General features: G+C 44.9%; 1 protein-coding gene across 1 annotated transcript; it reads right to left on the bottom strand.

Moving 5' to 3' along the window:
* Positions 1 to 16,838: 16,838 nt before the first annotated feature.
* On the bottom strand, positions 16,839 to 17,902 carry TMSB10 (thymosin beta 10). The gene is made up of 3 exons (XM_020286227.2): positions 17,747 to 17,902; positions 17,343 to 17,457; positions 16,839 to 17,122 (listed from the first exon to the last, which is right to left on the bottom strand). Exons 2-3 carry the CDS (start codon positions 17,440 to 17,442, stop codon positions 17,088 to 17,090), a joined length of 135 nt encoding a protein of 44 aa, XP_020141816.1. The 5' UTR covers positions 17,443 to 17,457; positions 17,747 to 17,902; the 3' UTR covers positions 16,839 to 17,087.
* Between the last annotated feature and the right edge of the window lie 3,703 nt (positions 17,903 to 21,605).

The following is a 21,605-nucleotide window of genomic DNA, read 5'->3' as shown; positions in this document are numbered from 1 at the left end:
ATAAAACCTTAGGAAAGTTTCTAACATCTGTGCTCCTTCTTTTCAAGGACTCATTTTTCATGTTGGAGTGAAGGCAAGATAAAATCAATCCATGTAGCATCAAAGGCAGGTGGGATTTGGGGTGGGGATAAGACAATATTGAGAGGCAATTTTACATATATTATCTCATTGATTGCGTGCAGGGCATAGTTGCTCCATTTTTCGGATGAGGAAACCGGGGCTTGGAAAAATTGCCTAACTTTCCCAAAGTAGCCCAGCTCGTGCAGGTCCAGGCAGAGTTGCCCCTGAATGCTCTTGAAGCCACCCAGCCCTTGGCAGTATGTGGCTGCCTCCTTGACCTCTGGGTGACTAGGGCAACCAATCAGCAGTGGCTGTGGACAGGGACAAGCCGAGACCCCCCTGAGCAGTGCTATGTGGTCCTTGGACTTGGTGCCTGTGTAAAAAGTCCTTCCTCACTCCAAGATTAGAAGCAGTATTCCTCTATATTTCTTCTTGATTATTTTATGTTTTTCAAAAATATTAAATCCTTAATACATCTGGAATTTCTTTTGGTGTCTGATGTGACCCAAGTATCTATTAAAAAAATTTTACACTAGTTATTATATATTTATTTATGATAAATGGTAGTTACGTTTTTTTCAGCACTGATTTGAAATGTCACATTTATGATACATGATGATAAATGTTTGGATCTAATTCTAATCAATTCCATTGATCCAGCTGGCTATTCTAGCACTAGCTCCAAACTTTAAAATTTATTGTAGGTTTATAAGGTGTTTTGGTATCTGGTAGTGTGAACATTTGTGATGGTTAATTTTGGGTGTCATTTTGCCTAGATTAGTGGATACCCAGATAGCTGGTAAAGCATTATTTCTGGGTTTGTCTGCTAGGGTATTTCCGAAAGAGATTAGCATTTGAATTAGTGAACTGTGTAAGGAAGATCTACTCTCATCCAACGTGGGTTGGACACTATCCAATTGGCTGAGGGCCCAGATAGAACAAAAAGGCAGAGGATAGGCAAATTCACTCTCTTTCTTCTGGAGGAGTCCCAGTTTGGGCACCAGAACTCTAGGTTCTCTGGCCTTTGGACTCTGGGAATTGCACCAGCAGCCCCTGGGTTCTCAGGCTTTTGGATGTGGACTGAGCCATGCGACCAGCTTCTCTTGTTCTCCAACTTGCAAATGGCATGTTATGGGACTTCTCAGCCTCCATAATCTTGTTTGTGAGCCAATTCCCCTACTAAATCCCCCTCTCATATATCTGCATCTATATATATCCTATTGATTCTGTCTTTCTGGAAAACCCTAACATGACATTATCCTCTAAATTTTTTTGACTCTTCTACTACTTATTTTTCTAGAATGAATTTGTTAGTTTCAAATGATAATTTCATTGGGGTCTTAATTTAAATTGCACTAAATTTATAAATTAATTTGGAGGATAATTGCCATTTTTACAATTTTGAACATTTCTATCCAGGAGCATAGTCTATCTCCCATCTTATCTAAGACATTTTATTTCCACTAGTAGAGTTTGGCAGTTTTCTATATATAGGTTCTGTGCATTTCTTGCTAAATTAATTCTTAAACATGTTTTGTTCTGGCTTACTGCTGCTTAACAAATGATTCTGAAACTTAGTGTCTCAAAACGATAACCATTTTATTATATTGTGCATATCCTGCGGGACAGGAATTTACTTAATAAAAAAGTTTTTTTATTTTTAATTTTTTTTGAGACAGAGTCTCACTTTGTTGCCTGGGTTACAGGCAACAAAGCCTAGCTCACAGGCATCAGCCTAGCTCACAGCAACCTCCAACTGCTGGGCTCAAGTAATCCTCCTGCCCTAGCCTCCCAAGTAGCTGGGACTACAGGCATGTGCCACCATGCCTGGCTAATTTTTTCTATATCTTTTTAGTTAGCCAATTAATTTTTTTCTATTTTTAGTAGAGATGGGGTTGTCACTCTTGCTCAGGCTGGTCTCCAACTCCTGACCTTGAGCGATTCTCCCACCTTGGCCTCCCAGGGTGCTAGTATTACAGGCGTGAGCCACTGCACCCGGCCTAAAAAGCTTTTTTAAATTGCTGTAAAATACACATAAATATAAAATTTACTGTTTGTATTAGTCAGAGTTCTTCAGAGAAACAGAACCCATAGGATACACATATATATGATGAGATTTATCATGAGGCATTGACTCATGCAATTATGGAGGCTGAGAAGTCCTACGATCTGCTGTCTGCAAGCTGGAGACCCGGGAGAGGCTGGGGTGTAATTCAGTCTGGGTCCAAAGGCCTGAGAACCAGGGGAACCAATGATATAAATCCCAGTTTGAGGCGGGGCGCGGTAGCTCATGCCTGTAATCCTAGCACTCTGGGAGACCGAGGTGGGCGGATTGCTCAAGGTCAGGAGTTCGAAACCAGCCTGAGCAAGAGCGAAACCCTGTCTTTACTACAAATAGAAAGAAATTAATTGGCCAACTAATATATATAGAAAAAATTAGCCTAGCTAGGCATGGTGGCACATGCATATAATCCCAGCTACTCGGGAGGCTGAGGCAATAGGATTGCTTGAGCCAATGGCACTCACTCTAGCCTGGGCTACAGAGTAAGACTCTGTCTCCAAAAAAAAAAAAAAAAAAAAAAAAAAATCCCAGTTTGAGGGCAGCAGAAGATAAAAGATGTCCCAGTTCAAGCTGTGAGGCTAGATAAAAAGGAGTGAATTCCTCCTTTCTCCACCATTTATTCTATTCAGGCCCTCAGTGGCTTAGACATGCCCACCCACATTGGAGAGGGCGAACTACAAGTCCACTGATTCAAATGGTAATCTCATCCAGATACACCCTCATAGACACCAGAAGCAATGTTTACCTGCACCTCTCATGGCCCACTCAAGTTGACACACAAAATTAACCATCACAGGCTCATATCCAGATAAGCATTTTTTTGCTTTACCAATTAATGTGCTGCATTATGGAAATAGATTTTCTGATATTGAAATTCTGTTGTATTTTTGTAATAAAACTTAATTGGCCATGTTGTAATATTATTTTAATATACTTCTCGATTAAATTTGCTACTATTTTATATAGAATTTTGCCTCAATATTCACAACAGATTTTTTTTCAGGATTATATTAGCTTTGTAAAATGTATTGAGGGTGTATTAGTCATAGTTCTCCATAGAGAACTATAGACACAAAACCAATAGGATATGTATATGTGTGTGTGTGTGTGTGTGTGTACACAGTTGGCCCTCTGTGTTGGTGGGTTCTGCACACCAATTCAACCAACTATGGATCAAAAATATTGGATTAAACTGAGGCCCCTCTTTATAAAAAATATTGGTGGTGCATGCCTGTAGTCCCAGGTACTCTGGAGGCTGAGGCAAGAGGATCTCTTGAGCCCAGGAGTTCAAGGCCACAGTAAACTATTATTATACCATTGCACTCCAGCCTGGATAACAGAGAGAGATCCTATCTCTTAAAAAAATATATTATTTTTAAAAAAGCATCTGTACCAAACATGAATAAGTATAGACTTTTTTCTTGTCATTCCCTAAATAATACAATATAATAACTATTTACGTAGCGTTTACATTATATTAGGTATTATAAGTAATCTAGAGATGATTGAAAGTATACAGGAGGATATGCTTGGGTTATATGCAAACATGCCACTATTTTCTATCAAGGATTGAGCATCTGTGGATTTTGCTGTCGGTGGAGAGTCCTGGAACCAAACCTGCATGGATACTGAGGGACAGTTGTCTATAGATAAATGAGAGGGAATTCATTAGGGGAATTGGTTCTTGTGGTTTTGCAGGCTGAGAAGTCCCATGACAGGCCATCTGCAAGCTGGAGACCCTGGGATGCTGGTAGCGTGGCTCAGTTCAAGCCCAGAGACCTCAGAACCAGGGAAGCTGATGGTGTAACTCTCAGTCCAAGGCCAAAGGCCTGAGAACCTCCTGGTTGGGGGGTTAGGGGTGCTGATGGAAGTTCCAGAGTCCAAAATCTTGGGAGCTAGACTTCCTTGTCCAAAGACAGGAGTAGGGTGTCCCAGCTCCAGGAGAGAGAAAGAAAAGGACTTGACTTTCCTTTGCCTTTTTGTTCTATCCAGGCCTCCAGCTGATTGGATGGTGCCTGCTCACATGAACAGCAGATCTTCCCCACTCAGTCCACCCACTCACATGCCAATCTCCTCTCAAAACACCCTCCCAGACATACCCCAAAATAATGCTTTACCAGCTCTCTAGGTACAGTAGTCCCTACCCCCCCATCCTCAGTTTCCCTTTCTGTAGTTTCAGTTACTCCAGGTCAACTTCGTCTGAAAATACTACATGGAAAATTCCAGAAATAAACAATTCATAACTTCCAAATGACACACCATTCTGAGTATCATGATGAAATCTCATGCCTTTCCACTGGGTCACTCCCAGGATGTGAATCATCCCTTTGTCCAACATATCCATGCTGTCTATACCAGCTGCCGTTAGTTAGTCACTTAGTAGCCATCTCGGTTATCAGATTGACTCTCACAGTGCTGAAGTGCTTGCGTTCAAGTAACCCTTGTATGGCTTATTATAGTGCCAAAGTGTAAGAGCAGTGATGCTGGTATATTGTTATAATTGTTCCATTTTATTATTAGTCATTGTAATCTCTTACTGTGCCTATTTTATTTTATCTCATTTTATTTTATTTGAGACAGAGTCTCACTCTGTTGCCCGGGCTAGAGTGCGGTGGCGTCAGCCTAGCTCACAGCAATCTCAAACTCCTGGGCTCAAGCAATCCTGCTGCCTCAGCCTCCCTAATAGCTGGGACTACAGGTATGCACCACCATGCCCGGCTAATTTTTTTCCCTATATTTTTAGTTGGCCAATTAATTTTTCTATTTTTTAATAGAGACAGGGTCTCGCTGTTGCTCAAGCTAGTTTCAAACTCCTGACCTTGAGCAATCCACCCACCTCGGCCTCCCAGAGTGCTAGGATTACAGGTGTGAGCCACCTCGCCTGGCCAGTGCCTATTTTAGAAATTAAACTTTATCATACATGTGTACACATAGGAAAAAAATAGTGTAAGGTAGGATTCGGTACTATCTGCAGTTTCAGGCACCCACTGGGAGTCTTGGAATGTATCCTCAGTGGGTAAGGAGGGACTGCTGTATTCCTTAATCCACTCAAGTTGACAGCTGAAATTAACCATCACAGGAGGCATATGTCCTTTTCTAGCTACTGAAACAAATTTTGAGGTGTTGAAGTTATTGCTTTCTTGCAGCTTTGAAAGAAATCATCTGTGAAACCATCTGGGCCTGGCACTCTTCTAGGTGGTAACAATGTGCGTGTTCTCGTGTGTGTGTGTGTGTGTGTGTGTGTGTGTGTGTGTGTGTGTGTGATGTTACTCAGTGTATAAAGATTTATGTCTGATTTTTAAATAGTGGACTTCAATACTCTTCAACTACTCTTTTAAATTATGTGATGTTTTCTGGCTTGAATTTTACTTTGTTTGATACTAACATCCCAATCTTACCTTTCTGAAAAAAACTGTTGCAGATGTATCTTTCCTGAAAAAAGTATGATCGAAAGTGGTTTTGACCCAGTCTGAGAATCTTTCACAAGGATTTTAAAAAATAAGTTTATATTCGTGGAAAAAAATTTTCCTTAGTCTTATTTCTGTCATCTTGAAATAAGCTCCTTTAAAAAATGCTTCCTTGTTTAGTCTTTTGTTTACCATCTTTTCTTAAATGAACTTTACTCTCTTTGATTTCTGCATTCTGTATAATTGAGCTCAGCTGCATATGATAGAAAACCCCCTAAAACCTAATGAGTTAAATATCATAATAGAAGCATATTCCTTTCTCTATGTAGTAAGTCTAGAAGTGGTAACCCAGGCCTGGGGTAGCATCTCTGAGATCTCGGGCTCAGAACAGAGGATCCTTCCAGCTTTCTGCTTCACCATCCAGCATCTACTTTCTATCCTTAGGGTCATTTCCAGGCCCCCAGTGGGGGTGGGAGCGGGACTTCTGCATTCAGTGTTCCTGCTGCCAGCGGCCTGGCGTGGGATGGATGGGTGCCCAGATCTAGGGAGACAATGCCTGCTGGAATCCGGGTGCCTGTGTGGATGACATGGAAAATAAATCCTCACACACTGTGATGGCTCATTTTATGTGTCAACTTGGCTAGACTGTGATGCCCAGTTATTTGGTCAAACACAGTCTAGATAGTGCTATGAAAGTATTTTGTGAAGGTAGAGATGTGACGAACATTTACAGTCAGTTGATGTGAAGAAAAGGAGATTATTGTTGTGGGTGGACCTCATCCAATCAGTTGAAGCCTTAAAAGCAAAAACTGCAGTTTCCCCAAGAAGAAGGAATTCTACCTTAAGACTATAACATGGAAGAACTATCTGAGATTCCAGACTGTTGACCTGCCCTGTGGATTTCGGACTTCCGGCCCCCACAATTTTATGAGCCAATTTCTTAAAGTCTCTCTGTGTATGTATGTATGTGTGTGTGTGTGTGTGTGTGTACGCACCTATATATAGTGTGTGTATGTGTATGTATATGTACGTGTATATGTATCTCCTATTTTCTCTTTTTCCCTGGAAAACTCTGATATAAACACCGAACACAGTTCTGGGACTCAGGAATGGCTTCAGCTGTTTACACGTGCCCTGAATTCAGCTTCCTCACTCGGCCCTAAGCCCTGTTGCTGAGTCCAACCCACCAGGGCTTTCAGCCTGGACTGTCTGAGCTATAACTTATGGTGTCCATGGTTTAGTTTTCTATTTGCTTTAATGGATCATTCTAAAGGTAAATATTTCATAAATAGCCCAGTTCACTTTACTGGTTTTTGTAAAAATTATTATTTCTTCAAAATAATATAAAGATAAAAGAACTTTGTGATGTGTCAAATCCATTGTCAGATTAGACCACGTCTGGTTTTCCATGGCGTTGGACAGAGAGTAGTACTTGTGTATTACTCTCTCCTTTTTAAAAAGCCATCCTCTGTGAATGGTGATATATTTTTATTTATTTATTTTTATTTAATGTTTTTTTTTTGAGACAGAGTGTCACTTTGTTGCCTGGGCTAGAGTGCTCTGGCATTAGCCTAGCTCACAGCAACCTCAAACTCCTGGGCTCAAGTGATCCTCCTGCCTCAGCCTCCTGAGTAGCTGGGACTATAGGCATGCGCCACCATGCCCAGCTAATTTTGTCTATATAGTTTTTTAGTTGGCCAATTAATCTCTTTCTATTTTTTTTTTTAGTAGAGACGGGGGTCTCGCTCTTGTGCAGGCCGGTTTCGAATTCCTGACCTTGAGCAATCTTCCCGCCTCGGCCTCTCTTCTCAGAGTGCTAGGATTACAGGTGTGAGCCACTGTGCCCAGCCTTATTTTTTTTTAACTTTTTATTTTGAAATAATTTCAAACTTACAGAAGACTTACAGGAATAGTACAAAGACCTATACTCCCTCCACCTGGATTCAACTATTAATATTTTGCAACATTGGCTTTCTTTCCCTGTACACACATGTGCACACACACACACACACACACACACTGGTATTATTTTTGCTGAATTAGTTGAGAGTAAGTTGCAGACGTGTGCCCCTTCATTCCTAAATACTTCAAGTTGTGTCTCCCAAGGACAGGGCATTCTCTTGTATAACCACAGCACCATGATCAAAATCAGGAAATTTAGCATTGCTGGAATATTATTCTCTAACAACAGTCTAATTTTAATTTAATTAATTTAATTTAATTAATTTTTTTTAGAGACGGGGTCTCGCTCTTGCTCAGGCTGGTTTTGAACTCCTGACCTCGAGTAATCCTCCCGCCTCGGCCTCCCAGAGTGCTAGGATTACAGGCGTGAGCCACCGCGCCTGGCCCCCAATTTTAATTTTAAATTTCAAATTTAATTCAAATCTCACCAATTATCCAATAATGGTTTTTACAGCAATTATTTTTCCAACGTGGAATTAAATGCCGAATCAAGCATCACCTTTGGTTGTCATGTGTCTTTAGTCTTTTAAAATGTGAACAACCTTTCTTTGTCTTTTGTCATCTTGACATTTTTGAAGGGTATAGGCCGGTTGTTTGTAGAATGTCCTTCACATTGGGTTTGTCTGATGTTTCTTCATGATTGGACTCATTTTATGCATTTTGGCAGGAATACCACGAATGCCATGCTGAATTCATTTCAGTGTATCATATCAGGAAGTATGTAACGTTGGTTTCTTCCCTTATTGGTGATGCCAACTTTAATCTGGTTTTTTTTTTTTAATGATAGCATATGACCTAGGTTTAAAACAATCTCTGTCAGCCGGGCATGGTGGCTCATGCTATAATCCTAGCAATCTGGGAGGCGGAGGCAAGAGGATCACTTGAGGTAAGGAGTTTGAGATCAGGCTCAGCAAGAGCAAGACGCCGTCTCTACTAAAAATAGAAAAAAATTAGCCATGTAACTAAAAATAGAAGAAACTAGCTGTGCATGGTGGCGCATGCTGGTAGTCCCAGCTACTTGGGAGGCTGAGGTAGGAAGATCGCTTGAACCCAGGAGATTGAGGTTGCTGTGAGCTAGGCTGACGCTGCCCGGGCAACAGAGTGAGACTCTGTCTCAAACAAAAAACCCCCCAAAACCAACAATTTCTGTCTTCCCTTTCCCTAGCCAGAGTGATTAGATCAAGTATGGGCCCCTGGCTTAATTCAGGCCAGTGAAAGATAGGCCCAGGGTTTTTATTTGAACTGGATGAAAGAAAGTTTTCTCTTTTCTGCCATTCCTACAACTGAGAGGAATGTAATCTTTGAGCTGTAGCAGAGCAGCCATCATGTCACCATGAGGGGAGAATCAGCCTGGGAATGAAGAAGCAGAGCTGAGAGATGGAGAAAGAGAAACTTGGTCTTTGTAACATCATTTGGCTTTTCTTCACCAGCCACACCTGAAGTAAAACCTACTCTGCGGACTTATCATTTATGTGACTAAATAATCCTTTTTGCTTAAGCTAGGTTAGAGAGAGTGTTTTTTTTTTTTTTTTTTTCTTTTTTTGGTCACAAATCAAAGAATCCTCACGACACAATTATGTACTTTACTGATTTTTTTCTAAGAACAAACCAGATCAAGTAACCTGAACATCTGAGTAGCAGGAAACAAAATAAAGGCTAGCTTGGCAAGGAGATAACATTTGGACAAGAAAGAAATGACTCGAAGAATAGGTTCTTTTTAGCTACATACCTCAGATGAAGGTCTTGTGGCTACATTGATGCAAGAGAAAGAGTTTTTCTTGGCAGAATTGTCTTCCTAGAGAACAAGATTTCTTCACAATATAGAAAAAATTCTTAGTTATGGATGGGGGTGTTCAATAACCTTAAATAGCATTCATAGGCCAATGGGTTTTTTTTTTGTTTTTTTTTTTTTGAGACACAGTCTCACTTTGTTGCCCAGGCTAGAGTGAGTGCCGTGGCATCAGCCTAGCTCACAGCAACCTCAATCTCCTGGGCTCAAGCAATCCTGCTGCCTCAGCCTCCTAAGTAGTCGGGACTACGGGCATGCTTGGCCATTTTTTTTTTTTTCCTATATATATCTTAGTTGGCCAATTAATTTCTTTCTATTTATAGTAGAGACAACAGGATCTCACTCTTGCTCAGCCTGGTTTCGAACTCCTGACCTCAAGCAATCTGCCGGCCTGGCCTCCCAGAATGCTAAGATTACAAGCGTGAGCCACTGTGCCCTGTCGACAGGGCCAGTGGTTTTTAATCTTCTAACCGATAGCCAGGCCAAAGAGCCAAGTCCTTCTGATCTTGTTGATTTCTATGACACACACCAATTTAGCATTAAAGAGACAAGGATGCCGCAGGATTTCAGAGTAAATGTTGAGTAAAGCCAGGGTGGAGCCAACAGGGCAATCTCTCAGCTAACATTAAGGTCTCGGTCTTCTGAATTTTGTTGGGGAGGTAAAAAAATAAGCTTAGTGCCCTTTTAGTTTTAAATCAGGATACAGAATTCTATGATCCCATATTTTGTCATTAATCTGGGCTATCTGTTCATTTTGCCTTTGAGAGAATGAGGTTAAAAAGAATCCATTTTGGAGTGAGATGTGCAACATTTGGGAGATGGACACGCTTGAAGCTCTTACTGGAGGGGGGAGGAAGGGCATGGGCAATATATGTAAACTTAACACTTGTACCCCCATAATACGCTAAAATAAAAAAAAACCCATGAATTTGAGGGAAACAACAACAAATAATAATAATAATAAAAGCTACTACTCAAAAAAAAAAAAAAAAAAAGAATCCATTTTGTTTATCCTGAGCAAGTACCTAACCAAGGACCCCCAGTACTTAGCAGATGCTGAAGTGGTTGAATAGCTGTGTTGAATAAATGGAGAAAGCAGTGGATCAGTTAATAACTACAGATCCTCCCGTTTGTTCCTTCTGTTGATTCCCACCAACCCAGCCTGCTTTTCTCCCCCCATGTGCTTCCACCCAGACTCCCACCAGTGTTTGCTCTCTGGTTCTGTGACACTGTGATGTCTTCCAAGTTCACCCTGCCCTTCTCAGGGATCAGAACTATAGGCACCAACTTTATTGGGCCTTGTTTTATGGTCTCTCTTTACAATGTGTTGGCCATAAAATTAATTTATGATACTTATTTGGGAACCTGTTAAAAAAAACAGAAAACTTTCTGCAAAGCAGTACTATGCCTCCCTACGTTCTTTCTGGGAAATGCCCTGGCTATAGGATGCTTTAGTCTTCCCCTCTGGAACTGAAAGCAGAAAAATGAAGTCACATAGACAAATAAAAATTTCTGTTTGTCTGTAATTTGCTCACATAATATGAAGTCTTGCTAATTCTCTCTGCAATATCTTTTATATCGGCCCTGATTTCCTACCCCTGTAGTTAGTGGTGGGCTGGAGCCAACTGGCACCAGCTTGCAAAGAGCCAATTATTAAATTTGCAGAAAGCAGACAAGTTGGTTGTTAAACTGTCGGCAGCTTGAAATTGGCAATATTTATACCACAGAAATCAGCAAATGCTACAAATCAGCTCCTCCCCACCTCTACCCAGAACAGAGTGGACTGTTAGATACTTGTGCATACTGTTAATACTATGGGCTGGGCCGGGCACGGTGGCTCACGCCTGTAATCCTAGCACTCTGGGAGGCTGAGGCGGGCGGATTGCTTGAGGTCAGGAGTTCTTCAAAACCGGCCTGAGCAAGAGCGAGACCCCATCTCTACTATAAATAAAAAAGAAATTAATTGGCCAACTAGTATATATACATAGAAAAAATTAGCTGGGCATGGTGGCGCATGCCTGTGGTCCCAGCTACTCAGGAGGCTGAGGCAGGAGGATTGCTTGAGCCCAGGAGTTTGAGGTTGCTGTGAGCTAGGCTGTCGCCACAGCACTCACTCTAGCCTGAGCAACAAAGCGAGACTCTGTCTCAAAAAAAAAAAAAAAAAAAAAAAAAAAAATACTATGGGCAGGTCTTTCTCTGATTCAAGTCCTCATTCTGTCTAGTCTGGACTTTTACAATACCTACTAACCAGTATCTTTGCACTTCGATTCTTCTCATTCCAGCTGATCATTGTTATAATACTTGTGACTATAAGTAACAGAAAACTCAACTATAGACTTCTTAAATATAAGAAGACTTTATTATTTCACATAAAAAGTTCAAAAATAAGGAAGGGAGATGGAGGAGGAAGAGAAGCCAGCCAGGTGGCGGGTGGGGTGGGGGGCCCTAGCAGGGTAAAAGCGCTGCAGTATGCAGGAGGGGGCTGAGGGCTCAGGATCACACCACTGGCTCCTCTGCAGCTCCAGCTTCTCACTGTGCATCTGAGCAGGCCATGGCCAGGCCCCTGCGTGCCCCTCTGCTCCTGCTGGCTCTCCTGGCCCTGACCTGGGCCCTGACCCTGGCCATGACCCTGGCCAAGAACTCCAAACGGGTGGGCGGCATCAAGGAAGCAGATGTTAATAATGAGGGGGTGCAGGGGACGCTGGACTTTGCCACCAGCAAACACAACAAGGAGAATGATGAGGACGAGGATGATCACTGGCAAGGGTGGCAGGTCCTGTTTAGGTTGGTGTACTCCTTGTACATGGAGATCAGCCGGACCACATGTAACAAGTCCCAGGCCAACTTGGACAACGGTCCCTTCCAGGAGCAGCCGCATCTGAAGAGGGTATAGTCTGCTCTTTTGAAATCTACAATGTTCCCTGGGAGGATTAAATGACCTTAGTAAAATCTTTCTGTCGGAAGGGCTAGGGGTCTATGCCAGGTTGGGCTGCACCCACTCCCTCCTCCCCACACCTCTCACCTCCCTGTAGTGTTCCCTGCCTGGGATGGAGGCCCCGCCCTGGTGCAGGTCTCCTCCCCGCAACAGCCCCAGGAGGAAGGCAGATAGACAAGGCTTCAGGAGGCCTTTGTTGACCAGCCAAGTGGCTCTACCTGCTCCTTTCTCCCTACTGCTTCTCAAACTTGCTGTTACACCACTCTCTGCTCCTGCCTCCTTTAATAAAAGAGTAGCATTGAAAAAAAAAAAAAAGTTCAAAAATAAGGCACTCTTAAAAAAATTCAGCAGCTCAAGGGCTTTTTCACCAAGTACCTAGATTTTTTTCATTCTTCAACTTTGCCACCCTCAGCATGGTAGCATTTCCCCTAATGGCTTCAAGATGACTGTCATGGCTTACGCAGTACATTCTCACACAATGACATTTGTGCTTTTTCATTATGTCCTTCTTTAAGAGCAAATACGAGCTTCCAAGAAGCCCCTATGCAGGCTTCCTTTTGGGTCTCCTTGGCCAGAATCACAGCCCACACCTATTCTTAAGTCAGTCACTGACAAAGGTAATGGAATTATCAGGATTAGTTCAGACCACTGATTTCCAACCCATTAGACCTAACGCCTCCTTATATATAAAATATTTTATAATACTCCTCTTTCCTGAAATGAAAATCAAAGATAATAAAGCCTGCTCCAACACACACTTTAAAAACATAAATCTATATAAACCCTAGCTGGAATATGAAGGTAAAATAAAGAAATGTAATTTATAAAAAGTCATAGGTATATACATTTTAATATACATGGTATATTAATAAAGTAAAAAAGAATATATGGTATATTGTCTGATGGGTTCTAATTATTTCCTGCTTTCCCTATAACAGAATTATATAACCCAGCCTGATGGCTTGTGACTCTCAGTGCCTCACCAAATTGATGTAAGTCTTGCTTTAAAATTTGCTTTGGCCAACGTAATGTGAATGGAAGTGCCACATCTGAGAAGAGCTTGAAAAGCCATTGCATGACTCTGCCACTCCTTTTTCCCTCTGTGAAAACAATGGCATGTCTCAAATAGGGGCTGCTCCTCTACCCTGGCTCTCAGAATGAGAAAGATAAGTGAAACAGAAGCAGAGCTGCAACTGATGTGTAATGCGAACAAGAAATAGATTTCTGTTATTGTATGCCAGTGAGATTTTAGGGGTTGTTTGTTACTGCAGCATAACCTGTCCAAAGCTGACTAATACAAAATGGCACAATAATATTCTAGAATATACAGAGGCAGTTTGCACTTTGTGTATGTTTTTACCTGCACATAGCATTACCATGATCCATCAGCTTCAGATGAACACTGATACAATTGTGCTGTATGAAACAATTCAGAAATCAAGAGGATATTGTTGTTAGGATTTTCTGCAATGTGGATCAACTCTTAGTGAAGCTCTAAGTTAAAAAAAGGCTTCTCTCAATTTATATTTGCAAGTTTGCATTCCTGGAAAATGAAGTCTATAATAAAATTGGCAAAATAAGTTGTTGCTGGACTCATGTAATTATGAGATGTTTCACCTACATAAATAGAAGTCATGGGTCTATTTACATAAAATTCAAAAACAGGCAAAATGTGTACATGTCAGAACATACATAGGTATGTAGATTGGAAGGAGGCACAAGGGTGTGTTCAGTTTGTGAAGATTCATCAAACTGTACACTTATGTCCATTTTTCCATATGTATGTTTTACTACAGTAAAAAGTTTTAAAAAAGACATGCAGGGCATAAAACAGATCTTTGATGTGTAGGATTGTCCTATGCATTGCAGGGCATCGAGCATTCCTGGTCTCTCTCCATGAACTGTTAATAGTGTCCCCTAATAATTTTATTTTTTTTGAGACAGAGTCTCGCTTTGTTGCTCAGGCTAGAGTGAGTGCCATGACATCAGCCTAGCTCACAGCAACCTCAAACTCCTGGGCTCAAGCGATCCTATTGCCTCAGCCTCCCGAGTAGCTGGGACTACAGGCATGCACCACCATGCCCGGCTAATTTTTTCTATATATATTTTTAGTTGGTCAATTAATTTCTTTCTATTTTTAGTAGAGATGGGGTCTTGCTCAGGCTGGTTTTGAACTCCTGACCTCGAGCAATCCGCCTGCCTCAGCCTCCCAGAGTGCTAGCTAGGATTACAGGTGTGAGCCATCACGCCCAGCTCCCTTAATGATTTTGACAACCAAAACAAAACAAAATGTCCTCATAAATTTCTATAATGCTGAATCCCTGAGTGCCATAAATTTATACTAATCAAGCCTCACTCCCTGGGCTGGGCCCCTTGAAGCTTATCAACTACCTGATAGCTGAATAAAATTGGTCTTCCACTGTCTATTCTTCATAGGCAGGGTGGAAGGGCATGAGGCATAGGTGGTGGTGTTGGCATTGGTGGTGTTGTTGGTGGCGATGGTGGTGGTAGTGATGATGATGATGGTGATGGTGGTGGTAGTGAAGGTGATGGCAGTGGTGATGATGGAGGTGGTGGTGATGGCAATGGTGAGGATGGTAGCGATGGTGGCGGTGATGGTAGTGGCTGGGTAGATAACCACCCCTGTCTCTAACAGTGTCCTCCAGATGCCATCACATACATCTCAGATCACTTCACCCCAACCCCTCATATCTCCGGTGGCTCCCAACTATCTATAGATACAACACACCCAACTTACCTTGTAGGCTAATTTCGAGGGTGCTTCAGTTTTCGCTGAACCATTGCCTTTCCCTTCACTGAACCTATCACTACGTGTTTCCCCTCCTTCTGTTGAGAAAGGCTGCTTTCATTTTCACTTCTCCGGGTCTTCATTCGAATTAATTCCTCTTCTATGAAGCAGCCCCCCGTCCTGAGTTAACCATTCCTTTGTCTACCTTCCCATGGTACTTTACTTATATCTCTCTTTAGCATTTCTTTCTTTCTGCCTTTTGTATAGTTAGCTGGCACGTGTCTTCTACAGCTTCCACAGGCCTCGAACTGTGGTAGGCACTCACAAGGCTGCTAAACAAATGCATGCTGAATTAAACCGAACAAGAGCACAGCTTCTGAATTTCACAGAAATCAGCAAATCAGCACCCCAATATCCAAAATCTTTTAAGTGGCTGAGACGTATAGTTGTCATCTGGCTAATATAGAGCTTTCTACCAATTGCCTCAATTGTGAATTAACTGTACTTCCTCTCATTGTGATAGGATTGTAACCTGGACTGGGCTCAGGGAAGGAAATGAAGATGTTTGGCTTCCCTGAACCATAGTAACTTCCACAAATTCATCATGCTAGGGCCCTATCAGTGGACACTGGAATCAACAAGACAAAGGGGGAGGGCAACGGGTGGCAGCTGAGCTTTAGCAGGGCCAAGAGGGAGCAGGTGAAGCCGGGTGATACTTCAGTTACAATTCAATAAACACTCACTGAGTGTCTACTATGTGCTGGCTACTGTGGGAGTCACCAATATCAACAATAGGAATCCTACGTTCGATCCACCCAGGAAGGTGAGCACGTGTCTAGGTACCAGGAAGGAGGTGCAGATATGAGCTGAGGAATGTCTTTGGGCATCACTTTCTATGGGCTTCCTTGGTCTGGGTGTCTCGACTGTGGTCTGCTGTGGCTGCCTATCTCACTAGATTTGAAATTCCTCGTGGACAGGGATGGTACCTCATTTGAATTAACTGCCCTCGCCCAGTGCCTAGCCCCTTGGGGCCAGGCAAAAATGAGAAACAAATCACCAAGCAATGTGTCATCCTTTTCGCCCTCCTTAAAGAAATCTCCACCCCTGGAATGATAAGCCAATTTCTTCTGCTCCTGAATGCCTTGCAGCTCCAAGCTCCAGGCCCCTCTGGGCTGGTGCCACCCCTTCCCTGTGGGTCCAGGGGTGTGACCCCATGGGGCTCGGCTGCCAGTGCCAACCCCCCCTTAACGTTCCCACCCTTCCTGCTGAGCACAGCACTGTACTCCCTCTAATGGCCAATGCTTCTGTGAGAGGTTCTGAGCGAGGGTTAAAAGACAAAAAGCTAGGCTCTCAGTTCCTCCCCCTGCCCCCCACCAAGTTCTAGTGTGGGTTCATCTAGTTCCCAAGTTCCCGCTGGTGTTTCCCTAGATGCTGCCTTTGTTTTTGTTCTAACGCCTCTTTTTTTAAGCTCCAGAAGAAAGCCTTCTGGACTTTCTGACCTCACCCAATTTCCAACATTCCAGATTGTCTTTCCTCCTTTTCTTCCCAGACTTTAGATCACTGATCTCTTCTGCTGCAAATCAGCTATGAGAAGGCGAGAGGGAAACCAGCTGGGCTCCAAAAGCTTATCAAAACCAAACCCTGCTTTTCCCCAAACAGCTTGCAGGAGACAAAGTTGGCTTACATTTTACATGGATTGCATTAAGAGCAAGAGCTAAGAAGCTAGTAAAGCCATGAATTCTTATGGAGAAGCAGGGCCAGCCCATTCTGCGACCCCCCTCCTCCCTCCTGCGGCAGGAACGGGCTCCCACGAGCGGGGCTTTGCTGCAGCGGCACTGCCCACGCATACTCAACTAAGAGACTCAGACCACGCCAGCCGTGCCACGAGGTGTGTTTTATTTTTATTAATCATACAAACAATTTTCTATAATATCCCAGGGCAAACCGGAGAATTTGGCAGTCCGATTAGGGGTCCCCTCAAAGACCCACGGGCCGGTGGAACAGGCGCGGAGTGCCCGGGTTCACAGTGCAGCTTGTGGCTCGTGTCCATCTTGCAGGTGGCTCTTCCTCCACATCACGACTGGGGTCTCGAAGATGACGGGGATAGGGAATCCTCCAAGCTCTTAGGAAATTTCACTCCGCTTCTCCTGCTCAATGGCTGTGGAGAGCGGGAAGCGGTCACGGGAGGGTGAGGCCACCTTGCAACCCCCCAATCGAGGCACCCACGAAGTCGGGGATTAAGAGAGAAGCTTGGGGCTGGGGAGGGACGGGGCGCTTTGTGTAACTGACAGTGTGGCATGGCCGGGTGTGGGTGGGTTTGCAAGGGCAGGGCAGGGTGAGGGGCTGGGCGGGGGCCCGGCAGGCGGGGGCACACTCACTCTCTTTGGTCGGCAGGGTGTTCTTCTCCTGCGTCTCCGTCTTCTTCAGCTTGGCCTTATCGAAGCTGGCGATTTCTCCCATGTCCGGTTTGTCTGCCATTTTCTTAAAACAGTCCTAGTGGGCAAGCCGAGGCGGTCGGCCCGGGGCTGGAGCGAGCGTCCCGCTCCGCGCTCGGCCGACGCCTCTCGACGTGGCACTCGCGCCCGGGCGCTCCCGGCAGCCCCGAGGCCGAGGATCTGGGCGCGCCCCACACCCCGCTCCGAAGCCCCAGGGCGTGGTCGCCCGCCCGACGTCCCGTCGGGGAAGGGCGCCTGTTGCGGCCGCGGCGCGCCCGCCGGATGCACCAGCTCCGACCCCACCCCGGCCGGGTGCACCCCACCCCCACCCCCTAGCGCCCGCTCACCCTGGCGTCCCGCTCCGAGCCCGGCTCCTGGTGCTCCCACTCGAGTTGCTGCAGCAAGAGACAAAAGAGCGGCGCCCGCCCCTCGCCTTATATACGCCGCGCCCCGCCCCGCCCCTCACCCGCCGCAGCGGGGGCGGCGCTGGCACCGGAGGGGCGGGGGTGGCGCGGGCGGCTCGTCGCCCCGGCGCGGTCTCCCCGGGGCTGCCAGCCAGGTTGGGCGCGGCTCCTCCCGCGCCCCGCGCCTCCGGCTCTCCGTGTCCCGGCGTGGGGGCTGCAGGCGCCGCTTGGGTGGGCGCCAGGCCCCCGGGGTTTCTTTTTGGCTGCATTTCCCTGTCTCCGGGAATCTGCCGCTCAGCCCCGCAGAAAGGGTGTGGAGGCCGGAGGGGGAGGGGTGCGTGGTTTCGAGTGTGTGTACGCAGCGTGTAGTTGTGGGAGAGGATGTGCGGGCGTGCACGCACGCTCTGCAGCAGTCCTTGGTCGTAGGAGACACCCCACCTGTGTCGCCCCCACGTTTCTCGCCTTTGTCCCTCTTTTCCTCTCCTTGGGGAGTCTGAGTCCTTCCTGCGTCTCGCACTAGAAGAATCTGAGCCCAGGGCCCCAGAGGCGAAGCGGGGCGGGGGGGGGGGCGCACAAATAGGTTTCCAGTGCTCTTCGCTCAGGTTGGGGGCCAGTCGTCCTCTCATTGTCGTCCCCCTTTCCGGATCTGGGCAGTGGCTGCGGGAGCCTTGGCGTGGGGGTGCTCCCTAAATGCTGTTTGGAAGCATTGTGTAAAGGGCGGCGTGGGAGCGGGGAGTCCCGGAGGGCTCGCGATGTTCCCTCTCTCCCAGGGCTCCTAGGAACGCTGTATCAGCGGTGCGATTTTCCTCCTTGAAGTTAACCTTGAAAATATAATAGAGGCCCATATGCCCACAAACGTTTTTTGTTTCTTTTATCAACCCATTATAGAAGTAGTATAATGCAGTTATTCAAATCGTTCTTAGAAAAGTTGTGCTTTCAGCCTTTAGACAAGAAGTTCCACAAATTAACAGCCCAGAGGATGAAGCTGATCATTCTTTTATTTGTCCTGAACTTTCCTTTGTCAAGTGTGGAGGAGTATTGCCAAGCTCTGTTTAAGTGGGATTTGGTGGAAATGTCCTACATTCTGTCCAGTCCCCTCCTAATTTTATTTGCTTTTCTCACACTCCGTCAGTGTATTTGGAACAGGGGGAAGAAAACTTAGGCTTACACATTTGCTCTATCAAATTGTGTGACCTTGGGCAAGTCTTTTCCTGCACCTCAGTTTCTTTATCTGTAAAATAGCTTTGGCTTAAACGTAAATGAGATAAAGAACAGGCATCAAGTGGATCCTTAATATGACAGCCCCATTAGAATGCCACACACAAACTTTGTTAGTGTTATCAGTCAACTGCTGCCACAATGTGCTACGTAAAAAACCACCCCAAAAGTCAGGGGCTTAAAATAATGATTTATTCTTGTTCATATATGGGCAGGTCGGATGGTGCTGGGCGGGGCGGGGCTGGGCAAGGCTGGGCTTGGCTCCAAAGTGTGGGTCACTTCTGGATTTGCTCCACCTGTGTCTCATCCTCTGGCCTCTTCTCCAGGTGCTGGCAAAACAGCCAGAGGGCTGGAGTGCAAGAAAGTGTAGAAATGTTGAAGAATAAAAGCATGTCATAGCATGTCATGTCTGCTAACATGTCATTGGCCAAGCCCACCAGGGGAGTGGGGAAGTAGATGGTAGAAGAAGAGGAATGAACATTTCCTGAAAGAGAATTAAGCTTCACAGTTAGGGCAGGCAAATAAATGCAGAACAGCTTCCAAGGTGGCTTAATACAATAAAAGTTTATTTTCTACTCATGCAGCAATATTCTACACTGATGTTCCTGGTCAGGCAGCTCTCTTCCATGTAGTGACTTGGGCACCCAGTTGGGCCCCTTTTCTCTTGTCACTCTGCCCTCCCCTAGGTCCTAGAAGTCCACATTATCCAGCCAGTAGATGGGGAAAGAGGAGAGGATAGAGGACCACACTAGAGTGTTTTTTGTGTGTTTTTTTTGAGACAGAGTCTCACTTTTTTGCTCAGGCTAGAGTGAGTGCCGTGGCATCAGCCTACTCACAGCAACCTCAAACTCCTGTGCTCAAGCAATCCTGCTGCCTCAGCCTCCCGAGTAGCAGGGACTACAGGCATGCGCCACCAGGCCCGGCTAATTTTTTTCTTTTGTATATATATTTTTAGCTGGTCAATTAATTTCTTTCTATTTTTAGTAGAGACAGGGTATCACTCAGGCTGGTTCGAACTCCCAACCTTGAGCAATCCGCCCTCCTTGGCCTCCCAGAGTGCTAGGATTACAGGCATGAGCCACCGCGCCGGGCCCACACTAGAGTTTTTATGGACCAGGTTTGGAAGTAGTCTCCATTACTTCTGCCCTTATTTCTTTGGCCAAGACTCAGGCACATGTTCTCACCTAATGTAAGGGAGGCTGGGAAATGTAGTCTAGCTGTGCCTAGGAGACAAAGAAATCAGGGTTGGGTGACTTGGAACAGTCCCTGCCATACACTGCTGAAGGGTCTGCTGAACTTGAACATGAAAACATCCCGCCATCCGGAGGCAGCAATCCTTCAGAGGGTTTCACTGGCACTTGATTCATTTTCAGATGCAATGCCAAACATTATCCAGATACTACCTTCCTGGGCCTCACCTTTGGCCTGGGCATGGGAATATTCAATTGTCCCAAGTAGCTGGGACTACAGGCATGCGCCACCATGCCCGCCTAATTTTTTCTATATATATTAGTTGGCCAATTAATTTCTTTCTATTTATAGTAGAGACAGAGTCTCGCTCTTGCTCAGGTTGTTTTCGAACTCCTGACCTCAAGCAATCCGCCCACCTCGGCCTCCCAGAGTGCTAGGGTTACAGGCGTGAGCCACCTCGCCCGGCCCCAACTTCCTTTTAATTTAGAGAACAAAGGAATCTATTTCTTTTAACTATAGCTATGGGGACACATGTTTGGAGACAGAATAAAGGATTCCTTAACAAAGGTGCTGTAAGTGGACTTGCAGTCATTCCTTATTCTTAGTGCAGACCTGTGGTCCATCTCTATGGCAGTGGTTTTAACACATCTGCATATTGTTTGGCACGTTCCACCATTTTTTTTTTTTTGGGACAGAGTCTCGCTTTGTTGCCCAGGCTAGAGTGAGTGCCGTGGCGTCAGCCGAGCTCACAGCAACCTCAAACTCCTGGCTCAAGCAATCCTCCTGCCTCAGCCTCCCAAGTAGCTGGGACTACAGGCATGTGCCACCATGCCCGGCTAATTTTTTGTATATATATTAGTTGGCCAATTAATTTCTTTCTATTTATAGTAGAGACGGGGTCTCGTTCTTGCTCAGGCTGGTTTCGAACTCCTGACCTCGGCCTCCCAGAGAGCTAGGATTACAGGCGTGAGCCCCAGCCCCACCATTTCTTGAGTAAAGACTGGCCTTAGTGACTTTCTTCTAATGAATAAAATGTGGAAGAAAGGATGCTTTGTGAATTTTGAAGCTAGGTCATAAAAGACCACATAGTTCTGCCTGACTTTCTCTCAGGCCCCCCAGGACTGAGGAAACTACACATTTACAAGGAAAGGCCATGCTTAGGCATTCCAGCTACAGCCTTAGCTGAGATCGGAGCTAACAGCCAACATCAGCCACTGTCTGGGCAAGTGAATGAGCCTTCAAATCTTCAAACTGCCCTGGCTGATGCTGAGTGGAACAGAAACAAGCTGTTCCTACCCAAATTGCAGGCTCATGAGCAAGATAAATGTTGCAGTTATTTTAGGACACTAAGTTTCAGGATTTTTTGTTACACAGCATTAGATAACTGGAATAC

This window comes from Microcebus murinus, chromosome 3 (genome assembly GCF_040939455.1).
Source record: "Microcebus murinus isolate Inina chromosome 3, M.murinus_Inina_mat1.0, whole genome shotgun sequence".
NCBI lineage: Eukaryota > Metazoa > Chordata > Mammalia > Primates > Cheirogaleidae > Microcebus > Microcebus murinus.
This window is presented reverse-complemented; position numbering and strand designations above follow the sequence as displayed.